Raw genomic sequence first — 25,518 nt, forward strand, 5'->3', positions numbered from 1 at the left:
AAGCATTGCAACGAAAGAATTTCAAGTGGTTTGGTGGCCTTTTTCTTCAAAATTACAGGAAGGGCTCTGTATGGAAGCTTCACCATTTCCTTCATTTGGTGCAGGGATTTTATTTTCAGCAGAAACGGGACTCCCCTCTCTCCTCTCCCCTCTCTCTCTCTCCACTTTTAATTGTTCTCCGAGATGTGGAGGAAAGGAAAAAAGTGAAACCATGACATTCGGGGATTTAATCATGAACCAGGACAGCTTCTGTAATTTCGCGAGTGTCCCGGGAAAACCGGGACACTTGGGGGGGTATGAGAATCACCAGATCTTAAGAGTTGGAAGGGACCCCCAAGAGTCATCTAGCTGTGCCCCCCCCGCTGCAATGCAGGAATCTCAACTAAAGCACCTTGGACACGGTATAAGTCTCCCCGTCTTGGAGGGGGGGTCTTCCTCGCAGTGCGGGAAGTTCATGTGTAAGTGGTTTTGCCCCTGTCCCTGAGTGAAGGGGGGGTCCTTAGCCTCCTGCCCAGCCTCCCCAGGTGCAAGACCCCCCACCTCCCCCTTACAGCCACCGTCCCTTATGGCAGGGGGCGAGGACCCCACCCCAGCCACACACAACCCTCGAACCCCCCTTCTACCCACTCATCACTCTCCAGAAACACCTCTTTCCTTTTGAAATTTTTATTTTTTGTACAAAAATGCTTACACAGCCCGGTTTTTACAAAAAGGCTCCGTCCGTGTTAGAAAAGAGAGTTGTTCCCAGAAGAAATGGGACATAATCCTGTCTTATAAATATTCTCTAAGCGTCCATAAAGCTTTGTTTCCCGATAAGCTCCCCCAGAGAGCTCCGTCTCGTGCCCCCCTCCCCCCACCCCGACTTCAAGGCCCCCCCCCAGCAGAAGGGGCTGCTGGTCTTTCCTTCATCTGCTTGCCCCCGGCTCAGCAAAAGGATCCTTCGTTGCCAGAACATGGAGCCCTCTTGCCTTGCTCTATGGCCCCTGGCCACGCTCCGGGCATCCCTGGGGCAGCCACGGCTAAGCGGCCGCCTAGTCCGACGGCATCGGGTCCAGCCCTGGGGATGCTGTGCTCGGAACGCCTTAGGGGACTTCCGTGTTGCTACGAGGCAACCCCCCAGGCAGGCTGGGACCTGATTTTTCGCCCCCGGCTGCCAGCTTCGCTCGGCCCCTTCTTTGGCTCTAGAAGTAGGAAGGCCGCAGGGTCCTGGGTGCAGGGCGGCTGGCCGTCTGCGGCTGCATGAGCGGCACCTCGTACTCCAGGCCGTTGGGGGCCACTTTCTGGCCGTGGCCCCCCAGGTCCCCGTTCTCCTTCACCCCCTCCAGCTCCAGCGGGCCGGCAGCTCCAGAGGCGGCGTGCGCCTGTCTCCTCCTCCTCCTCCTCCTCCGGCGCACGTAGTAGGAAGCGGCGGCCACGGCGGCGGCAAGCAGCACCGCGGAAGCCACGGCGGGCACCACCACGAGCGCCAGGCTGGTGCCCTTGCCCTGGGTGACGGGCGCGTGCTGCTGGTGAGTCAGGTGCAACGTGCGGGCCTCCACACACAGGTCGTCCTCATGCGCCTTGGCCCCCAGCGGCCCCACGCAGATGTGGTAGGAGGAGTTGGGCGCCAGGCCTCGCACGGTGTACTCGGGCAGAGAGGCCGGCAGGCGGAGGGTGATAGGGCGCTTGTCGGGCCCGGAGAGACTCCAATATGTCAGGCGAATCCCTTTCAGCTCCAAAGACGACCAGGCCTCGTTCTGCAGGTCCACCTTCAGCGAGGTGCCCCCCACGTGCTTGATGGCCAGCCGCTCGGGAGGGGCAGGTACCCGGGCAGCAGTGGGCACTGCTGTCGCCCGGGCCCTAGTCTCGCAGTACGGGCCGGTGAAGCCCACAGGGCAGGCGCACTCCAGGTGGTTCCAGGCATCCAGCTGGCACACGCCCCCGTTGAGGCAGGTGCCCGGCGGGCAGAGGCGAGGCTCCGCGCTGGGCAGGCCTTCTGGCGTGGTGGGCGAGGTGGCTGACGTCGGCTCCGTGGGGCTGGCCGTGCTGGGTGCACCCGGGTGGCTGGGCGCAGGTTCGGCCACATCTGGGCTGGCGGTCTTCTGCGTGCCCACGCTGCTGGTGGTGGTGGTGGCCGGGCAGCCGAAGTCTGCGTATTCCAGGCTCTGGAGCAGCCGGCCGGCGTTCCTGGGCGGGAAGTGGCAGCGAGTCTCCTCGGGCCTCCGCAGCAGAGCTTTGCCACTGGCGGCCCAGCTGACGAACCAGCTCATCGGGCAGACGCAGTTGAAGGGGTTGGCAGCAGCTGCCACAGCCCGCAGCCGAGGGAAGGAGGCGAGGAACCCCCCCGGGAGGCTGCTGAGGTTCAGGTTGCTGATGTCCAGCTCCTGCAGGTTGCGCAGTTCGCGGAAGTCCTCGGGGCGCAGGTGCGAGATCTGCGCGTTGCCGGCTAGGCTGAGCTTGGTGAGGCCCCGCAGGAGCTGCAGAGCCGGGGGCACCGTGGGCAGAAGGTTGTCGGAGACGTCCAGCTCGTGCAGGGCGGCCACGCTCCGCAGCAGCTCCTCCTCCACCTCGCCCAGGCCCAGCCCAGCGATCTTCAGCGACTCGAGGTTGGGGACGCGGAAGGCGCCCGGTTCGAGGGCGGTCACCTTGTTCCGACTGACGTCCAGGAGGAGCAGGGCGGGCAGCTGGAGGGGCGGCAGTGTCCGCAGCTGGTTGTCCTGCAGCTTCAGCTCCAGGAGGTTTTCCAGCGAGTCGAAGGCGGCCGGGTGGATGTGCTGCAGGTGGTTGTGCTCCAGGTAGAGCCGCTCAAGAAGGCGCAGGCCGTGGAAGCTCTCGTTGGTGACTTCCCGCAGCTGGTTGGAGGAGAGGTCCAGGTTGCGGAGGCCGGCCAGCGGGCGGAAGACGTTCTTTGGGAGGCTGGCGATGAGGTTCTGGGACAGGTCCAGAAGCTGGAGGGCCGGCAGCCCCGCGAAGCTGTCTTCGCCCAGGGACCGGATGCCGTTCTCAAAGACGTACAGGTTAGCCGTGTCTGGGGGGAGGCCCTGCGGGACGGCGTGGCTCCTTCGGGAAATGCAGAAGACCGTCTGGGGCTGGCCGCACTGGCATTCAGAGGGGCAGGCCCGGGACAGGATCCCGGCGGGGAGGACCAGCAGCGCCCAGAGCACCAGCTGCCTCATGGCGCGGCTCCTGCGGGGGAAAGAGAGAGCTGGGTTGGACGGTGGTACTTCTGACCGTTCTGCTGCAAGCCCCCCCTCCCCCAAGTTCCTGCCCTTCCAGAAATCTGGTTCACAGCTCAGCTGGATTCTGCTGGCAGAGCCCGACTGGGTTTGTTCCCGGGGAAGGAGGCATGGCGAGGGTTTAGCGCTGGAAGGGATTGTGGCAGTTCCTGCAAGGCAGGGGCAGGGGCATGTTTCTGGTGAGACACACCCCCCGCCATTCAAAGCAATAGTGTACAATTCTTACCCCCGCCTTTGCTGTTCCTTAGGAACTGGGAGGTTATTTGTCTATGGCAGGGGTCAGCAAACTTACTGCGCCTCGGGTCGGTGTCTCCAGCACCGATCGCGTGGTGGGTTGGAGGGCGGGGGAGCGCGTGCCCATACACATGTGCACACGCTATTTCTGGCGCACTTCCGGGTCGGAGGAGCACCGGAAATAGCTTGTGCACATGTGCCTCCTCCGACCCGGATGTGCACCGGAAATAACGCCTGTGCATATGCACAAGCTAATTCTGGTGCTCCTCTGACCCAGAAGTGGGGAGCCGCGCAGTGCAGCGCCAGTAAGAGCGGGCGGTTGCAGCGGGCAGCGGGGGTCACTGTGGGCCGCATAAATGAGTCCCTCGGGCCTTATCCGGCCCGCGGGCCTTAGTTTGGGGACCCCTGGTCTGTGGCCTCAGTCTCGTGCAACATGGGGGGCGTGGATTCCATCATAAAAACTACACCTGGGCAAGGGGGGGTGTCCCACCTGTCCTTGGCCAGTCCCCCCCCAAGCTTCGTCCTCAGGTGACGCCTGGTGCTGCCTAACTTCCTGCTTTTTGGACACCCAGGGGTCACAGGGGAATCAGAGGATCACAGGATTGCAGAGCCGGAAGGGACCACGAAGGTTCTCTAGTCCAACCCCCTGCAAAGCAGGAATCTTTGGCCCAACGTGGGGCTCAAACCCACCTCCCTGAGATTAACAGGAGTCGGTGCTGACACCACTAGTTAAACAATTCTTAAGAGAATTTTTATGGATTCTCCTTCCCAGTTGTTTGTTGATATCCAGTAGTGGAGACTGTTTAGAGAGGGGTTTTTTTGGGAAGTCAAAAGCCATTACTGGGGCAAACCTAATCGAAAGCTTAATTATGGTTCGAATGAAGTCTGTGGTTTGGGCATGCCAGAAACGACAAAGCTTATATTTTGCGGTAATTGGGCAAAACCAGAATCAGAAACTCTGGCACGAGGTGGGTTTGCAAACTATATTTTTTAACCCCCCGTTGGAAAGGACAGGCCATCCTTACGGCTCTTGCCACAGCTCTGGAGGCTGTTGCACCAGGGAGTCAGCTTGCGAAACGAAGAGGGAGGAAAATGAAAACAGACCAGCAGCTCAAAGACCCGCATCTGTTACTCTTCCCCCCTTCTGCCCACCCCTGGCATGTGGTGCCTCTGCCAGGCTCACCAGGGAGGGAAAAGGGGGCAGCCTTTCTCAGCCCTGCCTGGGACATTCTACATGCCAAGCAGGCGTCCTTCCTCTTGCGGATAAAGGCACGCAGCCCCATGCAGTCGTCGCACTGCAGCTCTCTCTGAAGCTGCTGGGGGGGGTGCCTGCCCCAGATTGCCGCCCCTGCGCCGAACCTTGGCTGCCCCTGCCCCCAAATGTCTATCGCTTGAGTCAGGCAAGTGAGGTAGAGCCATCTGGCCGAGTCAAGGGAGCCCCACCCAGCCTCCTTCTGCGCTGTGTCTCCTGCCACCCAGGACTGCTCCCCACCAGCTGCAGCAAACTGGACGTCCCGCAGCCCAGGGAGGGGGGAGCCCTTGCCCTGCCAGCCCCCCAGCTGCGTTTGGCTCTGGGCAGGAGCATTCAGGAGGAAGCCCTCGTGGCCTCAGTCTGGCAGAGGCATCTTCAGGGCTCTGCATACAGCGAGTTCTTACTACCCAAACTGCATCCAAGGCTGGAAAAGGGAAGAGGGGGTGGGAGAGATGTCCGAAGGGCTGCCCCCTGCAAGATGGAGGAAGCTTGTTTTCTGCTGCTCCAGAGGGGAGGACCCAATCCCATGAATCCAAACGGCAAGGAGCGTCTCCACCCCCATCATTCAGCCCAGACATGGAGGTCCAGCTCTGAGGGCCTTCTGGCAGGTTCCCTCACTGCGAGAAGCGAAGTTGCAGGGAACCAGGCAGAGGGCCTTCTCGGTGGTGTCGCCCACACTTCCCCTTCAGATTTCAAGGAAATAAACAACTCTCTGACTTTTAGAAGACATCTGAAGGCGGCCCTTTTTAAGGAAGTTTTTAATGCTGATACTTTATTGTACTTTTAATATTTTGTTGCGAGATGGGCAGGGTATAAATAATAAATTATTATTAATATTACTACTACTACTACTACTACTACTACTAGGTAAAGGTAAAGGGACCCCTGACCATTAGGTCCAGCCGTGGCCGACTCTGGGGTTGCGGCGCTCATCTCGCTTTATTGGCCGAGGGAGCTGGCATACAGCTTCCAGGTCATATGGCCAGCATGACTAAGCCGCTTCTGGCAAACCAGAGCAGCGCACGGAAACGCCATTTACCTTCCCGCCGGAGCGGTACCTATTTATCTACTTGCACTTTGACATGCTTTTGAACTGCTAGGTTGGCAGGAGCAGGGACCGAGCAATGGGAGCTCACCCCGTCGCGGGGATCCGAACCGCCAACCTTCTGATTGGCAAGCCCAAGAGGCTCTGTGGTTTAACCCACAGCGCCACCCGCATCCTCATTTATTACTACTCCTACTACTCTGACTCAGTATTGGGAAGGGCTTTCTGGTGGTATGCGCAATGCAATGCACTTAACCTCCAAAGGTGATGGACTCTCCTTCGTTTGAGGTTTTCAGGCAGAGGTTGGATGGCCACGTGCCAGGGATTCTTCTGTTGCGATTCTTGCACCCCCAGGGGTTGGACTAGCTGACCCCGGGGTCCCTTCCAACACTCCAATTCTACGACTTACATTTATTGCTCCCTGTGATGGGCAGAAATGGCTCCCACCCGGGGGGGGGGGGAGAAGAGCAGCTCCATGCACTCCCCCCTCCAAAGGGAGTGGCGCATGTTTCACTGCAGCCACGTCTCCCTGGTCGCACAGAGGTGTCTTGTGACTAGCCGGGAAAACCCATCTTGCTTCCTTACTGCCAAGTCCCTGGGAAGTCACAGAGCGTTTTTCTGCACATTGTGAGGCGGGCAGCCGTGGGTCAAAACACTCCAGTGTCATTCCGCCTCTCTCACCCCAGCTGATGATTTCATTCTGCGTAACCGGTCTCTCCTCCTTGTATATATTAGCAATGTCTCAGAGGGAGGGGGGTCGGCCTAGCCTGTCATCAGTTCATGTCTCCAAAGGTCACCGGAAAAGAGCAGAGGAACAGGCTTGTGCAAGAGAGCCCCCCAGCATGGAAACAAAGGGAAATGGAGCAAACTTTTGGAAACCCCTGGCCTTTGGGTACTGCTGACGGACACCCGTGGGTGGGGGGCAGAGAAAGGGGGGGAGATCTGGAAGGAAAACACGCACTCCCCTCTCTCCATGAGGATCTGGCTCCTCCCGCAAAACTGTCAAAAGCCCAGGAGGAACCCTGCCCTCTCCAGAGGGGTGGCGAAATAATAATAATAAAAATAAATTGATTGAAACACAGCTTAAAAAAAAGATTAAAATACAACATTAAAATGCAGCCTCATTTCAGCAGAAACTCAAAAACTTTTTGGGGGATGAAAACGTCAAGTCTTCACCAAGGCTAACTATCCAAACTGGTCCTACGTGGGCCAGAAAAAAAGCCAGGGAAGTCCCCAAATAGGAGTTCCATCACAGAAGGAAAAAGGGGGGAAAGAAACTCCTGTTTGCCTTCTTCCCGTATCTCAAGAGCAGCCCTTGTCTTGAGTTAAGAGTTTCCTAGACTCCTGAATGCCACAGACTCTCAAAGAGTTGCAGCAGATGCCTCTCTGTGCCCCTGCCCACCATGCGATTCCCTCTCCGGCAAGTAGACCAAGAGCCAGGAGCTGGATCTGGTCTGCTGGACATATCTAGATCTGGACAGGTGGATCATGGTGGGCACCTGCCAATCACCCGAGGCCAGGTGAGGTCAGAGCCAGCAGCCGGACTGCAGAGGTGCTTCACGCCCCTCGCTCCCGTGCCGTTCCACTGCAGGGCCAATCCCAGCAGGGCTGGCGCTGAGTGTCGGGTTTAAAGGTGCTGAATACCAGGCCTGCTTGCAGAGTGCCCTGGAAGGGACTGAATCAAGAGCCCTGGTGGATTGGAGATTCAGAGAACCATAGAACTGTAGAGTTGGAAGGGACCCCCAGGGTCATCTAGTCCAGCCCCACCTGCAATGCAGGAATCGAACAGAGTTGCATCATGGGTGGGGCTCAGTCCTGCAAGTGGACCCTGTGACAGGACTTTTGAGGTCTTAGATATATGTTAAATGTTCATAAATGTACCAACCAAGCACATACATAGATCAGCACAGGAAGACCGACCTGAAACCATTTTTGATTCCCAAACCGACCTCAATTATTTCTCTGCAAGGTCAAAGTGGGAAACCTCCCCATTGTCTCTTTCCTCAGAAAACCTGTCTTAAGGGCACATTTAAGATATGAATAGGGTGTGAGCCTGACCTGGCTCAGGAACTAAGTATTTATCATTACAAAAGACTGGCCAGGCTCCCCAGGCAATCCAATCAAGTGACCATTAAGCAGGTAACCTGGCAGACAGGAGGTAAACAAAGCACTCAGATTTCTGCTGTAGACCACCCTTTCTGTGATGTAGGTATGATGTTTCTGGGGGTGGTCTTGATCTACAGGGTGGCAACTTCAAAAGTCTATATAAGAGCTTGCGCACCATTGTTCTGGGTTCCTCCTCCCTCTTGCGTGGGGAGTGAAGACCCTCTTGCAACAGATCAATAAAAATCAGGCTTACTAGCTGCTTTGCTTCTCACTATTCTCTGGTTGGCCTCTGTTATTTTCTCCTACCAATAGGGAACCTATGTAAGGACTCTATATGGGCTCTTGGATACTCCATAAGGGAAAAAGGGCAGATTTGTTTTCAACAACCACACATGGAAGTGCTTTAGTCTGGAAGAGGCGATCCCGAAACTTGCAGGCCGTGCAGGATTTGGGTTTGAACAGGGAAGGCATCTAGCCTCCCACATGTGGATTCCTCCCCACCCCCACCCCCCAAAAAACACCTGGCATGAGCTTTGTGTTTGGATGCAATATTTTCCAAGTGAATTCTCCCACTGGAAAAAGTGCAGGTGGGCACCCAGGGCAGGAAACGCTGCTTTTGCCCAAGTGGGAGAGTTGTGGTTCTGCTCCTCCGCTCGCTCTGGAGACCAGCAGTTGCTCTTTCCTGGACTGGGACGCCCCCAGGGCTGCCACTCTTGCCCACCCCAGGAGGAGGGAGCAGTGGGGTGGGACCCCCCAGACCCCATTATGTAGGGCAGAGCCTGTCCTCTCAACATCTTTGAGATTCCAGCTCTGCTCCTCTCTGTGTTCTTAGCACAGCCATTCAGCCAGGCATGGGTTTAATCCTGCCCTTTTTTTAGGGGGGGAGAGCAGAGGAAGAGGAGGACTCCCCTTCTTGTTCCCTGAAGTGGGAGTGAGGCTGGAGTGGGTCCTGGGCAGCTCAGGAATGCCCCCAATGCATGATGGGGTCACGGGAGGGGGGGGGCTGCTGCTTTCTCAGCATGTCTGTCAGCCCTTTTAATAAGTGAGCTAATGAACTTCGGCAAAGGGGGGGCTCTGGAATGGTCCCCCCAAAGCTGGCACCACACAGACAGGTAACAAAGGCTGGAATGTGCAGCTGGAGGAAGGAGGGAGGGGGCAGGCCTGGGATGGGCCCCCTCCCTGGCAGGATGACCGATGGTCTCGCAGGGAAGAAATCTCCTGAAGGGAATCGGTGGGGAGGGGCATTTTCGCCCCCTCTTGCAATGACAGAACTTGGGGGCACCCCCTGAAAGCTGCTGGTGGGGGAGCAAGGAGAGAAAGAGCAACAGCACATGCCTTCCATAAGGCAGGATTCAGCGATGGTGCTCAGGGCCACAGAACCAGGCAGGCTCAGAGGCAAAGGGCACTCCTTGATACTGCCAGTCAGTGTCAACAATTCTGACAATTGTGGAGTGGGAGGGGACCCCAAGGGTCATCCAGTCCAGCCCCCTGTTGGGCTGTTGTGGTGCGTGTGTGGTTCATAGAATCATAGTGTCGGAAGGGACTCACGCCGGCCATTCGTCCAGCCCCCTGCAATGCAGGAATCTCAGCTAATGCACCCATGACAGAGGTCATCCCACCTCTGTTTAAAAACCTCCCAGGAAGGAGAGTCCACAACCTCTTGTGGGAGTCTGTTCCACTGTCAAACAGCTTTTACTGTCAACATCAGCTTCGTTGGACTGGCCATGTTGTGCGGATGCCTGATGACCGTCTTCCAAAGCAACTACTCTATTCCGAACTTAAAAATGGAAAGCGTAATGCTGGTGATCAACAAAAGAGGTTTAAAGACTAATCTAAAAAAAGTAGTATAAACACCAACAACTGGGAAACACTGGTCTGCGAGCGCTCCAGTTGGAGAACAGCCTTTACCAAAGGTGTCCTGGGCTTTGAAGACACTCGAACTCAGGACGCAAGGGAGAAAGGTGCTAAGAGGAAGGGACGCTTGGCAAATCCACACCGGGATCAACTCCCACCCGGAAACCAATGTCCCCACTGTGGAAGGACGTGTGGGTCCAGAATTGGCCTCCACAGAAACTTACAGACTCATTGTTAAAACCGTGTTTATGGAAGACAATCTTACTCAGCTATGAGGGATCGCCGAAGAAGAAAGAAGAAAGAAGAAGACTGTCAGAAACGTTTTCCTGATGTTTAGTCAGAATCTTTTTCTTGTAACCTGAATCCATTGGTCCCAAACTTGCTCCCTCTTCCATGCAATGTACAGTGGTACCTCGGGTTACAGACGCTTCAGGTTACAGACTCCGCTAACCCAGAAATAGTACCTCGGGTTAAGAACTTTGCTTCAGGATGAGAACAGAAATCATGTGGCAGCAGCAGGAGGCCCCATTAGCTAAAGTGGTGCTTCAGGTTAAGAACAGTTTCAGGTTAAGATCGGACCTCCGGAATGAATTAAGTTCTTAACCCGAGGTACCACTGTACTGAGATCCTTGAAGATGGTTCTCGCATCCCTCTCTGTCTCCTCCAGCCTTGCTTCCCAAACCCAGTATCCTGCTCCGCCCAGCGCAAGGCAGCTCTTTACCTTCCAAGGCTGGCCAAGTTATTTTGGCACTCGAGACACAAAGTCCCAGAAGTGTGTCTCCCTGCAGGCAAAAAATACCTGGCTACTAAATTAAATAACCGTTTGCTGCCCTTTCTTGACATTCACCAGCCGCCGCCTGGGGCAACCACCTACCTCTCTCGCCTAATGGCAGGGGCCGGCCACAGGCGGAGAGGGAAGGCTTTGATGAGGAAGCCAACATGGTGCCCACTCTGAAGTTTGGGCTGAAGCTCTCATCACCTCTAGCTGGGGGGGTGGGAGTTATAGTCCCCAATGTCTGGGGGGGCTGGGGGCTGGCTTAGAAGCATTTGCAGTGTGTGGGTCCCTCGGCAGCCATGAGGCTCTGTGCATATGGATGCTGAGAAGAAGGCTGGATTTCAGAATACTGGGGCACTGGGGTGAGGGGCAAACAGCAGGGGCACAGCTTCCATGCCAACTTCTTTCAGTTGCTGCTAGGCAGCGAGGGAGCCAGCGATGGGAATCTTGGACTGGGCTCCCTTTAGCTAGGTGGTACTGGATCCGGTCTGCCAAATCGCTCCTTTGGAGAAGCTTAGAAGTCATCCGAGAGAGACAAAGGGCTTGGGGAAAGATCTGGATGAGAAGCGGCTTTGTATTTTGTAGGGACAGGTGTGTCTGCCCTGCGTTAAAGGCTTTGGCCAGGATTTCCTGGGTTGAAATGTTTTACGTAATAAGCCAGTCTTGCACTGGTATTGTATACGGTTATTTGTTTTGAGGTTGGAAAAAAAATATCAAATATTTAACAACAAAGCACCTTGGTGTTTGTTCCCTGCGTTTGAACTTCTCCGAGGCACCTGCCTGGCTGCTCTTGAGACTAGCTGGGACTTGGGCTCGATCCTGCCCACGTCTCCTACCTGCCCTTTCAAGCTGGGAGCTGTGCCTGGTTGGCCGGCCGGCCGGCCCGCCCTGCTGCCCTCCTTGACTCTGCAGTCACTTTGGCTGTGTGACGCGGCTCAAGAAATGCCAAACTGACTGGGCGTACGAGTTTCCGTTCGTAGATTAATCAAGTACATTTGCCTTCAGGTGGGAATATTTCTACATATTTAAACGATGCCCACGTGTGTGTTACCTGCGTCAGGGTATCCTCTCAGTACAGGCGTCATCACCTCTTCTAAAGGCAACGCGTAAATATACGAAAGCTTCAAAGAATTGTAGAGTTGGAAGGGAACCCAGGGGTCATCTAGTCCAGCCCACGGCAATGCAGGAATCCCAACACATCCCTGACCAGATGACTACCCAACCTCTGCTTAAAATCCTCCAAGGAAGCCCACCGCTTCCCCAGAGAGTTTTAAGTCCGCTGCCTAGTTAATTGGCTTTTAGTTAATTGAAATGTCTTTTTAATGGGTTCATCCAACTGACAAGCTCTTGGTCCTTGATGCTTGATGCCAGATTTTGTATCCCTGGATAGCTGCAGCCACAGCCGGTGTGTGTTTGTGCATGGCGGGGGCTGGGGGGTGGGTTTCCTCTCCCTTTACTACACAGGGTGGAGCAGGCAGCTGTTGCAGGGTCCTCTCCTGCCAGCCCTCCTGCACCCCCCCCATGAGCTCTCCCTCCCCCTGCCTGCTTTGGGTGCCCCATAGCCTCCCTCTCTTCTGCCGCTGCCTCCCTCCCCCCATCTCCCCCGCCCCCTCAATCTGCCCTCTTGTTCCTTCTGCAGTCTCTTAACCTGTCAGGTGAAGGCAGACCGGGGCCCCTCTGCTGGGGCGAAGGTTGGCCTGGAGCATTGTGGGTAATGGGAGCCAGCTGTGCTGGGGGGGTGCTGACAGGCCAGCCCAGGCCTCCTGAAGGGGCTGCTGTGTTTTGCTGGCAAGGAGATAAGTGGGGTTGACCCTGGCCTGATTGCAGGGTCAGGGCTCTCCGGTTTCTCCCGGGCATCCTGTTCGCGGTCAGGATTAGGGGTGAGGATGGGGGTGGAAGAGCCAGCAAAGGCTCCCCCCCCCTTCCTGGGAGCTGCCAGGCAGCCTTCTTGCCACTGTCAGGAATTCCTCATTTACCTACGGATAAGCAAGAAGGGTCAAAGAACATCCCTGATTACCCCCAGCCCTGTACATCCCTATCGCGGCTGCTGAACCTCATCCAAAAGGAACCCCAAACCCCCTTGAACCTGTTCTGCAGCAACTTGAGCAATAAACCAGTCGGCAAGGAGGCATTCTGGCTCCTGCGGCAGAACCTCCCTTCTTCCTGTCCACTGCCGTCTTCCCAGTCCCAGTCAAAACGCAAGAATAAATTGAATAATGGGAAGTTTGCTGCCCTTTCATGGTGACCCAAATCTACCACGAGAGCAGTTGCTGCCAACCTCTTCCTCCCAGGAGGGCTGTCTTGGGCCTGACAATAATAATAATAATAATAATAATAATAATAATAATAATAATAATAAAAAGAAGCAGCAGCAGCAGCAGCAACTTTTATTTGTATCCCACCCTCCCCGGCCGAGACCGGGCTCAGGGCGGCTAACATCAAATATAAACATTGATATAAAATCAAACAATAATTAAATCACCTCTTAAAAACAAGTCAGGATAAAATTAAAATCTGAATTAGATGGCTTTCCGCAGGATTTGGGTTGGGAAGAGTAAATGCTCATCTTATATGGGCCTGAGAGAATGCTGGGAGGCCTCTTTCATGCTAGTTTTTATACAAAAAGCTGCGGAAAGATGTCAAATCCCACAAGGCCCTGATCTCTTGTGGCAGAGCGTTCCACCAGGTCGGGGCCACGGCCGAAAAGGCCCTGGCCCTGGTTGAGGCCAGCCTAATCTCCCTGAGACCCGGGATCTCCAGAATGTTATTATTTGCAGACTGTAAGGTCCTCTGTGGGGCATACCAGGAAAGGTGGTCCCATAGGTACGAGGGTCCTAGGCCGTATAGGGCTTTAAAGGTTAAAACCAGCACCTTAAACCTGATCCTGTACTCCACCAGAAGCCAGTGCAATAGGGAGCAAACAATAGGGTCAACGTGTGTCCGGCAGAGAGAAGGTCTGAGGGGAGAATTCGCAAGCAAAAAGTACAGAGGGTTCTGCAAGCCGCTTGTGGTGCTGTTCCTGAGCTCCTGCCCTCTGCTGAGCCCCACAGGAAGGCAACACAAAACCAGCCCTGCGGGGTGGGATCAAAGACAATGTTTGCAGCTGTGTCCAGGCAGATGTCCCTGAGATGCCCACAGCACCAGAACTGGGGCGCAACAGCCTCCCCTTGCTTCCCCTACCGAGAATTTGGTACTTGGAGGAAGACAGACTCTGATGCCAGAGGTTATATCTCTTTATCTGTCCACATCTCCCTATCTCTCTTCATCATGATTAGTAGCCAGAGACAGGCTTACCCTCCAGGAATTGGTCTCATCCCCAGTTAAAGCCCCACGAACCAGTCCCCATCCACACATCTTGTGGCAGTGAGTTCCACAAGGATGTGGGTTGCACTGCAAAGCCTTCTCTAGCTGGGCTTCCCAACGTTGGCACACAAGCACACTAGAAATGCTACGGCTGTACTGTGATGCTTTCGTTGAGATTCCTGCATTGTAGCGGGTTGGACTGGAAGGCCCCCCGGGGTCCCTTCCAGCTCTCCAGTTCTATGTTTCTGTGTCAATAAGTCCTTCCTTTTGAATCTCCTCCCGGCCTTCATTTTCACGGAGTGGAAAAGCCGTTTTCCACTTTCTCCATGCTGTGCACAATTCTATACTCCTCTGCCCCCCCAATACTTGGCTTTCCCCCCAAAGTAAAATGGTTTGGCCCTTGTCTAGCTTCTTGCTCCCCCCCCCACTTCAAATACTATATGTGCTTCCAATCCACCTTGAATCTAGTGTAAATGAAGATGCTGTCTCTCCCCCCATCACCCCAGAGCTGCTGGCTCAACTTTCTCTCCATTCTCCTCTCTGGTGGGGGGGCAGCCCTTCTCCCCCTTGAAACCCCCCCCCCCGCAGCCACTGGGCATGCGCCAAGGCGAAGGCGCTGCTGCAACTTAGAGGCTCCATCAGAGCCTCAAAATGGGCTCATTACTAATTAGGAGAGCTTGTTGTCCAGGATCTGAGACAGGAAAGTCCTCTTAATTGGCGGCAGGGCGGGGGGGGGGGCGGCCTCTGCCAGGCATGGAAGGGTCAGTGCACTGCCCAGGCTGGAGCCAGATTAGCAGAGGTGAACACACACACACACACACACACACACACACACACACACACAATTGCACACCGCTGTGGCTTTGAGGCTCATTCTTGCCCGATGAGCTCAGCGCTCAGTCGACTGGATCCTGGAGCCGGGTCCAAAAAGCTCTCAGCCGTTCCTTCCAGCTGGCCCAGGGACAGCCTTGCTCTCTGCCCCCCACCCCACTGCCCCCACCCCACAGAGGACCCTTGCTGGGCTCTACTCTCCCGCAGGTCTTCTGTCTGTGCAGGTTTCGTGTGCGCGTTTGTGCGGTTTTTGTGTTTGCGTTGCGAGCGAACGACCAAAAAAAAAAAAAAAAGAGTTTCCCAAACGCTTGCAAAGCCCGCTTTGCTCCTAATCGCCGCACGGCTTGGATTGATTAGGAGAAGTCATTGGAAAAACAAGGAAGTGGTTGATTGGGGGGGCGCCCTGAGCGAGAGGCCCGCTGGCTGTTGCAAGAGGAGCAGGTCTGCAAGGGGGATTTTGCTTGGGGAGGGAGTTGTTGAGGAATGGGGCTTGTGGGGAAGGGCGCTTTGCCGCCCTGGTGAGACCCCTCCTGGTCACAGGCTGCTGGAATAAGGCAGCTTCCGCTCCCCAGATCCTGGCCAAAGCATCCTCTTTCTCTGCGCCCCCCCCCCATGTGAGTATTCACATCCGCAGGGCAGCTGCGATCGCTTCTGCCTTTGGTGGTGTTGAGAAGGGAGACTTCCACCCTTGGCAGCGAGAAAGTTGCCTTATGAACTCTGTGGGGTTTGTGGCCTTTGGGGCAAAGCGCTCCGCCTCCCGCCACCCCCAATCCTGGCTGGGGGGGGGACTTGGGTCCCGCAGGAATGCGCAGCTCCTCTGTAGTGGCTGCGATAGATGCATCTGCTCCCAAGATGTACGGACCCGAACCAAAGGCGTCTCCTAACGCTTCCCTCCTGCGCCTGCTAAAAAAAACCCCCACCACCCCAGGCTGGGAGGGGGGCTGGCTCTGTGGTTGGCAGCACATCAGAGGCTCTGCTTGCACATGCTGGGCTCCCCCCCCCCCGCATTCTTTCCTTAAAGCCAGGCCCCTCCTTGACACCGTCAATGCCCCCCCCCCGCCCCCAGTGCAGGCGGCGTTCTTGGGCTGTCAGTAGCCCAGGCCGCATTGGAAACACCTGGGCTCCGCAGAGAGCTGCCAAGTGGGGGTCTCCTCTGCACGTGCGAGAGAGACGGGGAAGGGGGGGGGACCGTGTTCAATGCTGCCTTTCTCCCAGTTCACTCTCCCTTTCGGCAGAGTGAGCAGTGTGTTCTGGGGCCCTCGCTGCGCTCAGCCGGTGCCATTCCGCCTGCACATGATGCATGAGCAGCAGGCAAGAAGGGCAAAGGAATTTCAGGGTTCGCATGCCTGCTTCTGGGGCCCTATTGGGACGCGGGTGGCGCTGTGGGTTAAACCACAGAGCCTAGGACTTGCCGATCAGAAGGTCGGCGGTTCAAATCCCCATAACGGGGTGAGCTCCCGTTGCTCGGTCCCTGCTCCTGCCAACCTAGCAGTTCAAAAGCACATAAAAGTGCAAGTAGATAAATAGGTACCGCTCTGGCGGGAAGGTAAACGGCGTTTCCGTGTGGTGCTCTGGTTTGCCAGAAGCGGCTTAGTCATGCTGGCCACATGACCCGGAAGCTGTACGCCGGCTCCCTTGGCCAGTAAAGCGAGATGAGCGCTGCAACCCCAGAGTCGGCCACGACTGGACCTAATGGTCAGGGGTCCCATTACCTTTACCTTCTGGGGCCCTGCTACATCTGGGGGGCCCTGAAGCTGGAACTCCCAAGCCTTGCCACCAGCAATGAGGTCTGGGTGACCCCCGTTATCTTTGTCAGCGGGGTTGTTCCTCTTTTGAGGTGCCTCTGGGATTAGGAGCCCTAAAACTTAAATTTCATTTGTTTCACAGTAGATCTGCCCTTGCTACTGGGGTTCCCCAGAGCCCTGCAGAGAGAAGCTTGCACCGCACTCTGCAAAACTGGGGAGGCATGGAAGCCTCTCCAATTTCAGGGGAACTTAGTGGAGCAGGTGCTGTGTGCATGCAGGCCTGGCCTGAGACATTTGGGCCGGGGGGGGGGTGGCGGCACCCCTGTCCGATTCTGCAAACAGACGCTCACGGGACCAGCACTCGAACCCCATGCTGGTGCATCCTCACACACACAAAGACATGAGGCCACAGGCTAGTTTGGGGAGGGGTCTGCCCTCCCACCAAGGGGGCGGCTGCTGCTGTCTTAAGAGTAGGGTTGGCTTTCTCTGTATGTCCTTCATCTACTACGCGACTTGGACCAAACTCCCCCTTTTTCCGTGAGCACGGTCTGGCTTAAGTTGCTTAGTGCTGAAAAGGCTGCTGGGCATCCCTGCTCAGCCTGGAGCTTGTGGCAACCATAGATGGTCTGTGCTGGTTCAGGGAGAGCCAGAAAAGAGCCTCTGAGACTGGCTTTGGCCCCAGTTGGGGAATTGGATGGGGGGGGGGAGGAAGAGCCATGCCACATAACCAGGGCAGCAGCAGCAGCAGCAGATGAGGAGGGCTTTGGGAGGGCACTGGGAGGAGTGCCCAGCACCAGCCTTCGCCCGCTGGAATGCTGCTCGGAAGCGGCTGGGCTCGGGTTTCGCTGACGTGTCTGCCACATCCAGGCTGCTGAGTAACGTCTGCTGTCGCTGCTGCCCCTTTAATTACGGCTCCTCCAAGCGCAGCCTCAACCCAGGTCAGGAGTGGGACACCGCAGTGCCAGGATTAAGCCTGCCGCAGGATTAATTGCAGGGCGGATCTCCACCCTCCTCCTCCTCGGGGCTTGGCAGGGACAGGTTCGGCGAGCCGCCTCTGCCTTGCTGTCTCTCCTTCACAAGAGCTACCCCATGTTTCGCACTCTGGCCAACCTCCTGGGGCTCAGCTGCTGAATTCTCTTCGGCCTCTGGGCTCTCCTCTGCTGCCCCCGGGACAGAGCACAGTGTCCACAAGGGAAGCCGCAATGGCTCAGGGTCATTTGGGTATCAATGGCTCAGGGCCCCCTTTTGCAGCCTGCTTTGTCACCCCTCTGTGGGGCACAGAAGGTGACCAGTGGCGCCTGCCCCTCGCCCCTTCCCTCCTGGCCTTGACCGCAGCTGCCACAAGGACACCAGGCTATCCTTAGCCAGGCACACAGAGGTAACCCGTCATTAGCTCAGGGTGGCGCTGGCCGACCTGCATTCCTGCGGCTGTGTTGTCAGAGAGTCAGCTGGGTTGGCAGGGCTGCAGCACCACCTCTGCTACCAGAGAGGCCTTGGCACTGATGGCACCTGTGCCCGGCTAGGAGGCCCCTCCGCTGTGCTGCACAGGAGAGAGTTCCTTGCGGGCAGGGAGCATAAGCAGAGCCTGCCGGATGAGGCCCATGCCCACCCACTCCAGCCTCCTGTTCTCCCTGGTGCCAACCAGATGCCCACAAGCAGGATCCGAGCGCAGGAGCCCTCTTCTCCTCTCCTGAGGTTTCCAGCAACTGGCATTCAGAAGCATTTGGGGGCAGAGCCATCGATAGCCCCGTCCTCCTTGAATTTGTCTCAACGCCCTCTTTTAAAGCTCTCTAAATTGTGGGAGGGAGTTCCATAGTATATATCATGGATAGGAAAACTAAGGCCTGGGGACCAGATCTGGCCCAATCGCCTTCTCAATCCAGCCCACGGATGGTCCAGGAATCAATGTGTTTTTACATGAGTTGAATGTGTCCTTTTATTTAAAGTGCATCTCTGGGTTATTTGTGGGGCATAGGAATTTGTTCATTTTCCCCCTTCAAAATATAGTCCGGCCCCCCACAAGGTCTGAGGGACAGTGGACTGGCCCCCTGCTGAAAAGGTTTGCTGACCCCTGGTCACTCTCTCTCTCTCTCTCTCTCTCTCTCTCTCTCTCTCTCTCTCTCTCTCTCTGCTGTCTGAAAAAGGACTTTCTTTAACCTGTCCTGAATTGTCCAGCACTCATCTTCACTGAATGCCCATGAATTTGAGTGTTATGAGAAGGAGGAAAACTTTCCTCTGTCCACATTCTCCACGCCCTGCGTTGCCTCTTACTCGCTTTTCCTCTAAAACTGCCTTTCCTGCGAGAGAAGAGAACTGTGCAAGGTTCCCCCTTGGGGGGGGGCTCCCTGACCATGTTGGCACCATCAGTTTATCTGTATGTCACAAATGGCTCTCCACACAAACCCAGAGCCAGATGTCTCAGCCCCTTGGCCCAGGGCAGGGGAGGCCACGTCAAAGGAATCTCCTGGCCTTTTTGCTGGGGGGAACATGAAGAAGAGCGGGGGCCACATGTGCGAACCCTTTCCTGGCAGGCTGGGGCTCCTTTTCCCCTGCCTCCGCCGCACACTGGGCCCCCCACAGTCTGCCACGGAGCTGCCTCTTAGGTGCCTGTTGGACACGCTTCCTGCCAGCTCACCTTCCTGGCAAGTTCCTCTCGCCAGCACAGCAAACAAGGCAGCCATTGTCCGGCTCAGGCCAGCCAGCCTCTCCTGGAGTTTGGTGCAAGCAGCCGCCAGACCAGGGAGAAAGGGAGGTGGCGGCAGTAGCAGGATCCACCCTGAGGAGGGCAAGTGCCAGTGCCCTCTCGGAGCAGCGCCAGAGGCTTCCTTGGGCAGCTGCCCACTCACAGGGCTCCCTCCCAGCTTCTCTGCGCTGGGCCTCTCGCCTGGCAAATACAGGCACTTGTTTGCCATAGAGCAAGTCGATGCTCAGCTGGCTTGCCCAGTCAAACTGTTTCCAACCCCTGCACCACGGGACAGACTGTTGGACTTCTGACTCTGCTCACGTTCTCTGACATGATCGTAGAATTGTAGAGCTGGAAGGGACTCTGGGCATCGTATAGAGCAACCCTCTGCAATGCAGAAATCTCAACTTGATCACCGGCAACAGATGGCCCCCTGGCCTCTGCTTAGAAATCCACAAGGATCCCATCAGTCCCCTCGCAGAGTTGGCTAGATGCGCACATTGCCTTTGTTTCTCCTCTGCCGGGTTCGTTTCTGGGCATCAGTTGGGCAGCCAAGGTTGGCACTGCTCTCTGGCAATCCCTGGGCAACGCAGAGCCGCGCTGCAGCTCAGAAAGCCCCCCCCCACCCAGCCCCTTGGCCCTTTGCTTCCCCTCCTCTTCTCCCCTCTCCTGTCTGCTTGGAACAGGTTTTGCAATCTTTCCAGCAGCCCAGCCTCCTGTTCCTCTCTGGCAGGCATGGGGGGGACGGTTGGGGCTCCCCTCAGGTGTTCCGGAGGAGGCAAGCCAGGAAGCCCAGCCTTCCAAGAAGAAACTGATTCCAGCCGCTCCGCACGGCCAGAGCCAGTTGCGTGGGAGGAGGAGGAGGAGGAGGAGGGCTGGTGCACCTCTTGCGCACCCTCCTGCCTTGCGCACTCTCCTGCCTTGCACACACCGCCAGGAATGCTGCTCCCCAAGGACCAACTAATGAGAATTCCAATGTTGTGAGGCAGCTGCTGCCTTTCTGGTTTGGGATGCTTCTAAGGAAGAGGCCGGGCTGCGCATCAGGGAGGGAGGGAAGGAAGGGGCACCCCCAGGTGAGCCAGCTGGGTGCTGCCAGGTGGAAAGGTGACCTGTTCTGACTTTGGACTGGGTCACTTGGTGGCTCAGGAGGCACTGTGAGGAGCTGCGGTGAAGAAAGGTGGGAAAGTCTGGGATACTACTACTACTACTACTAATAATAATAATAATAAATTTATTCCCCTGCGGAAAGAAATCAGATCCTGCAGGGCCCTGATCTCATGGGCCAGAGCGTTCCACCAGGCCGGAGCCAGTGTTGAAAAGGCCCTGGCTCCGGTTGAAGCTAATCTAACTTCCTTAGGGCCTGGGACCACTAGGGTGTTGCTATTTATGGACCTTGAGGCTCTCCGTGGGGCAGACCGGGAGAGGCGGTCCCGTAGGTACGAGAGTCCTAGGCCGTGAAGGGCTTTAAAGGTCAAAACCAGCACATTGAACCTGACCCTGTACTCCACCGGGAGCCAGTGCAGCTGGAAAAGCACTGGGTGAATATGCTCCCATGGCAGGGAGTTCAGAGGCAGCGCGACAGAAATGTGTAAAATTATGCTTGGCGTAACTCATGGGCTTCCAATGAAGCTGAGCATTGGAAGATTCAGGACAGGTAAAAAGTCACTCGCCACAGTGACTGCAGGGGCAGCAATGTTTCTGAAAGAGTCTTGCCCTTGTGCTCATGTTCTGCTCCCTAACTTCCCACTGGGGCACCTGGTCAGCCACTAGGAGAACAGGGTCAGGATTAGATGGGCCACGGGCCTGATCCAGCAGTCTCTTTTTATATATATATTCTTGGTGTTCTCGTTGATTAAAAACAACTCTTCATCAAATCTTTTTTTTCTGATTAAGCAGGCAGCAGATTTTAGAGTGTTACAGTGGTACCTCTGGATGCGAATGGGATCTCTTCCGGAGCCCCGTTCGCATCCAGAAGCAAACGCAACCAGCATCTGCACGTCTGCAGGTTGCGATTCGGCGCTTCTGCGCATGACGTCATTTTGAGTGTCTGTGCATGCGTGATCGGCGAATCCCGGAAGTAACGCACTCCGTTACTTCCAGGTCACTGCGGAGCACAACCCAAAAATATTCATCCCAAAGCTACTTCAACCCAAGGTATGACTGTACTATTAAAACTCTTCGCTTCAGAACTGCATATTTATCTCTTAAGTCAGAAGCTGTTGCCTTCTGCCGATTCAGAGTTGTGGTCCATCTCGCTTGGTGGCCCCCTGGAATAGCAGGTATGGCTCTATCCCAGCCCTGACCGGGGATTTAAGAGCAGGGGCGCATACAGGTGCAAAGGAAGAGCTCTCTGCCGCTGAGCCATGGCCTAAAAGCCATAGTTATAAGGTTTACTTGGCAAGGTGATGGCTCTGCATCCTCGAGATCGCTGTGAATTAGTGCAGAGGACCTGCCAGTCTTGGAGGTGGCATTCCTCTGAACACCAGCCGCTCGGGCAGCAGAGGAAGCAAGGACTGTTGCCTTGAAGCCTGGCTGTGAGTTTGGTAGAAGCACCTGCCTGTCCCCTCTTGGAAACAGGGTGCTGGTCTAAGTGGGCTGTCAGTGTGATTCACCAGGGCTCTTATTTTGTAATCATAAAGAGCAAGGAGAATGACTTGAGAAGTGATGGACAATCCTTCAGTGGAGCTTTTTGAAAATAGGTTGCATGGCCACCTATCAGGGATGCTTTAGTTGAAATGGCTGCATTGCAAGGGGTTGGACTAGATTAACTTTGGGCACCCCATTCTACTCTACAATTCTGTTGCTCTCCAGCTTTACGTCTGTCTTAACAAGGTACATAGTGGGGGCGCAAACCATCATCTTTACCTCTTTAAACCACCCAAATGCAACTGCTGCAGGTTGTTGTAGCAGTTGGGCTGGGCTTGCTAAATTATTGGATGTTAGCTTACCAAGCCTCTGGTGCCCTCTGTGCCACCCTGCCTGCTCCTTCCCCTCCTCCCCAGGTGTTGTTCCCCTGTGCCCCCAGCCGTGGCACATGCATGGCCTGCAGACCCCCGGCCCCTCCGCAGTATCTAACCTGAGCAGCTACAACAGCAACATATGCAGGGCCCCTAAGCAGCAGGGCGGCAGCTGCACATCTGTTGAGCACACAACCTATTCGCTGCCACCAGCCCTGCCTCAGTTTCCCTCATAGCGGAGAGCACAATCCAGTTCAAGCCCTGGATCCCTCAGAAATACGTTCAGAACCTGTGGCTCCGTGGAGCCCTGTAGCATTTGAAAAAGCAGCTTGTTCCTTGAAGCAATCACACATTCTGTGCCAACTTACAGAAAAGTAAGCCAAGGCCTTTATTGACTGGCCCAGGGGGCAAGTGGGGGGGGTATGTGGACAGTGGAAGGGGAAATGCACCAGGGATTTTGTTTCTGAAGAATAATTCCAAAACATAATTTGTTGAACATTGTTGCGTTTTTTATCTAAACCACTTAAGAGATTTTTTTTATTCTATTAAGGCGGTATCATTTTTTACAAACAAAACACATTTCTTCCTTAGATTCACTACTTCTGGTATCTGTATCTCTATACTGCAGTCAAAACAAAAAAAAAAATTTCTTTCCAGTAGCACCTTAAAGACCAACTAAGTTAGTTCTTGGTATGAGCTTTCGTGTGCATGCACACGAAAGCTCATACCAAGAACTAACTTAGTTGGTCTTTAAGGTGCTACTGGAAAGAAAAATTTTTTTTTGTTTTGACTATGGCAGACCAACACGGCTACCTATCTGTATCTATACTGCAGATTTACCCAAGGAATCCTGAGAATCTTAGTTTGCTCTGAGTCCTGAGATTTCTGCCTCTAGAGCCACTCCTGCCCCCCCCCCAGCGCCCCACAAAACGACAGCTCCTAGAGAGAGACCGGCTGCTGGGCCAGGTTAACATTTGCAGTCTAGCTCCCCCACGCAAACCAACTCACAGGCTACCGTTTCCCTGCCACCCTCAAGGAGGGATAAGGAATTCTCTGTCTCCATAAAGTAGGAAAAAGTCTGTTCCGCCCTGCCCTTCTCACAAGCGCCCAAGGGACATATGCATGTATAATGAGCAGGAGGCCCCCTGCCGCACCTCTGCCTGATGCCCTGCACCAGACCCCCAAGTGGTCACTCGCGAAGCTACAGCCCCAGCCTGGCCCCCGGCAACACCAGGAGAGCCAGACCTTTCCCCGCAATCTCTCCTGATTGGCACCACACACAGAGAGAGTAGCTGGCACCTGGCACAGTGGCCCTGGGCCCTGCACCCCTCTCCCTCGGCCCCCGTGGGGGGCAGTCCTGCAGCAGGCCGGAAGTGACAGAGCCACCCCAGGTCGGGTCGGGGTGAGGGTGCGCTTGGATGACTTCCAGGCTTGTCATTCATTCACACAGCTCCTTCCTGCCTCTGACACTCTGTTTACAGAACCTCCCAGAATCCCACTCACAAAGTACGGAAGAAAATAAACACAGGGGCTGGAAAAGGAAGGGGGGAGAAGAGAAAGGAACCAGTGCGGGGGGGGGCAGGGCAAAAATGCCCAGCCAGCCCCCAAACGTAGAGCGGGAAAGGGTGTTCCAACTGGAGAAGGGAAGACCGCCAGGCTCTTTTCCTACATGTTTGTTCCACGAGGCAACCCACATCTCTCATCCCAGCCCAGCATAGGGGCCCCCGGAGTCCATGCCTGACGCCAGCAGTGAGGGAGCTGCCAGCCCTTGCTGGCTCTCCCAAGCCTCCTTCTCCAGCATCGGCCAAGACACCCCAAAACCCCCTCCTCCTGAATCTTGGCTCAGAGTTCCTCTCCCAGACCTGCTTTGCTTGGGAAGCGGGAAGGGAAAAGGCAAGTGGTACTGAGCCCATCTGGGGGGACGTGCAGCTGCCCCCCCAGGAGTGAGATTTGGGGTGCCATTAAGCTCAGCAGAATAGAGGACCGCTAGGCCCCCATCCAGCTGGGAGCTGCCCTGACAGAGGACCATAAACATGATGTGCTTCTGACGCGGCTTTTGGAGGAATACTCCCTGGGAATGACAGTGAGATAATTTGGTAGTGGTAAGGGAGGAAAAGCACTCTGCACATGCTCTGTCCCAGAGCTGAACCCAGATCAGTGTACAGGAGAGCCAGGCCAGACAGGACTCCTGCTCCTCTGCAGCTGGAGGCAAAGGGGGGGGGTCCCTTGCATTCGTCCAAGGAGAGGGAGCCTGGGCCCTGTCTGGGTTGCCAACTTACCAAGGGGGGCTGCTGCCTGGGTGCCAACTTGAATAAAATATTGGGGGACCCGCATAATCGATCACGCACCACTGGAATGGCAATGCCCATTAATTTTGGGTGAGCCCAGGGCTCTCAAATATTTTATGGGGGGGCAAAGACCCCTCGAGCCCTAGGAGTTGGCTCCCACCGAGCTCGGGAGTCCGTCTCCCGCGTCTCCGGCAAGGCTCGCTCTCCCAGCCCGACTTGGGGACTCGACCCGGGACTTTGTCCATGCCCAGCGCAGGCTCTGTCCTTCGTGGGGCGGGGGCGCCACGGAATAGGCTTTCGAGCTGCCCCTCGCTGCTGGGCATCGGGCCAGCGAGTCAGGCCCCACCGCTAGAGGAGGGCTTCGCCTTGCACAGCAGCCCTGCGAGGTAGCCTTGGCTGATGCGCGACTAAAACGCGCGGGACGTGCGACTCCTGGCTGGCCCGTGCTAGCGGCCAAACCTACGAGGGCGGCGCGCTTGGCAGAGTCTCCCCGCTCGCAGCCCCGCCAACTTCTCCGGAGAAACTCCGGCTGCAAGCGCGGACGCGGAGCCCGAGAAGAGAGCGAGCGAGCCGTCGAGGGAGCAGCCAGCTCGGCGGCGGACTTACCGACTGGGCCGGGCGGCGACTCGGGAGCGGGGCGTCGGGGTCTAGAGCGCGGGGCGGCGGAGGGGCGACTGCCGGGGCGCGCGCTCCATCGCCGGCTGCTCCTCCTGCGCGTCCTGGCCGTGCGCTGCTGCCTCCTTTGCGCGGCGCCCGAGCGAAGGCGAGACGGGGCGGGAGGCTGCGGGAGGCGGGTCCGGCTGGCGAAGAGGCTCCTCCGACGGGCGGCCGCGCTGGATTGGCTGCGGGGCCGCGGAGGTGGAGCCGGGGAGCTGCTCCGAGGGGCAGCCGGCGGCGGAGGGGCCGGCGGAGCGGGCTGCTCCTCTCCTCTCCCGCGGCCACCCCGGCACAGGTTTGCTGGCTGGCCGGGGGCCGATGCGACGCCTCCTCGACGGGCCCCGACTGGAGACGGCGGAGAGAGGACCACTTCGCCCAACCCCGCAGTGGCCTCTGGCCCGCAGCCCTATGCCGACGCGGCCCCCCGCCATAGGCTGGTGTTGCAGGGGCGGGGGTCTTCCTAGCCCCCTGCCTGGGGGGCATCTGGCTAGCCAGGTGGCAAGGATGAAGGAGCCGGGACAAGGCAGTGGCCCTGTGGCCTGATCCAGGGCTCTGCTGCTGCTCTTTGGTCCA

At 56.4% G+C, this 25,518-nt stretch overlaps 2 protein-coding genes across 3 annotated transcripts in view; one reads left to right on the top strand and one right to left on the bottom strand.

Moving 5' to 3' along the window:
- LOC310749119 (coronin-7-like) overlaps window positions 1-25,518 on the top strand; it is a 102,807-nt gene that overhangs the window by 48,447 nt on the left and 28,842 nt on the right. The gene's annotated exons all lie outside the window — the stretch shown is intronic.
- VASN (vasorin) lies at window positions 651-25,082 on the bottom strand. Its single transcript, XM_083585707.1, has 2 exons — window positions 24,895-25,082; window positions 651-3,165 (listed from the first exon to the last, which is right to left on the bottom strand). The coding sequence occupies exon 2, from the start codon at window positions 3,153-3,155 to the stop codon at window positions 1,182-1,184; it is 1,974 nt and encodes a 657-aa protein (XP_083441833.1). The 5' UTR covers window positions 3,156-3,165; window positions 24,895-25,082; the 3' UTR covers window positions 651-1,181.

The sequence above is a fragment of the Podarcis filfolensis genome (genome assembly GCF_964270895.1).
Source record: "Podarcis filfolensis genome assembly, chromosome: 14".
Taxonomy (NCBI): Eukaryota; Metazoa; Chordata; class Lepidosauria; order Squamata; family Lacertidae; genus Podarcis; species Podarcis filfolensis.

Excerpts from the sequence above, each read along its gene's own strand:
- VASN (XM_083585707.1), bottom strand. The coding sequence starts at position 3,155 with ATGAGGCAGCTGGTGCTCTGGGCGCTGCTGGTCCTCCCCGCCGGGATC.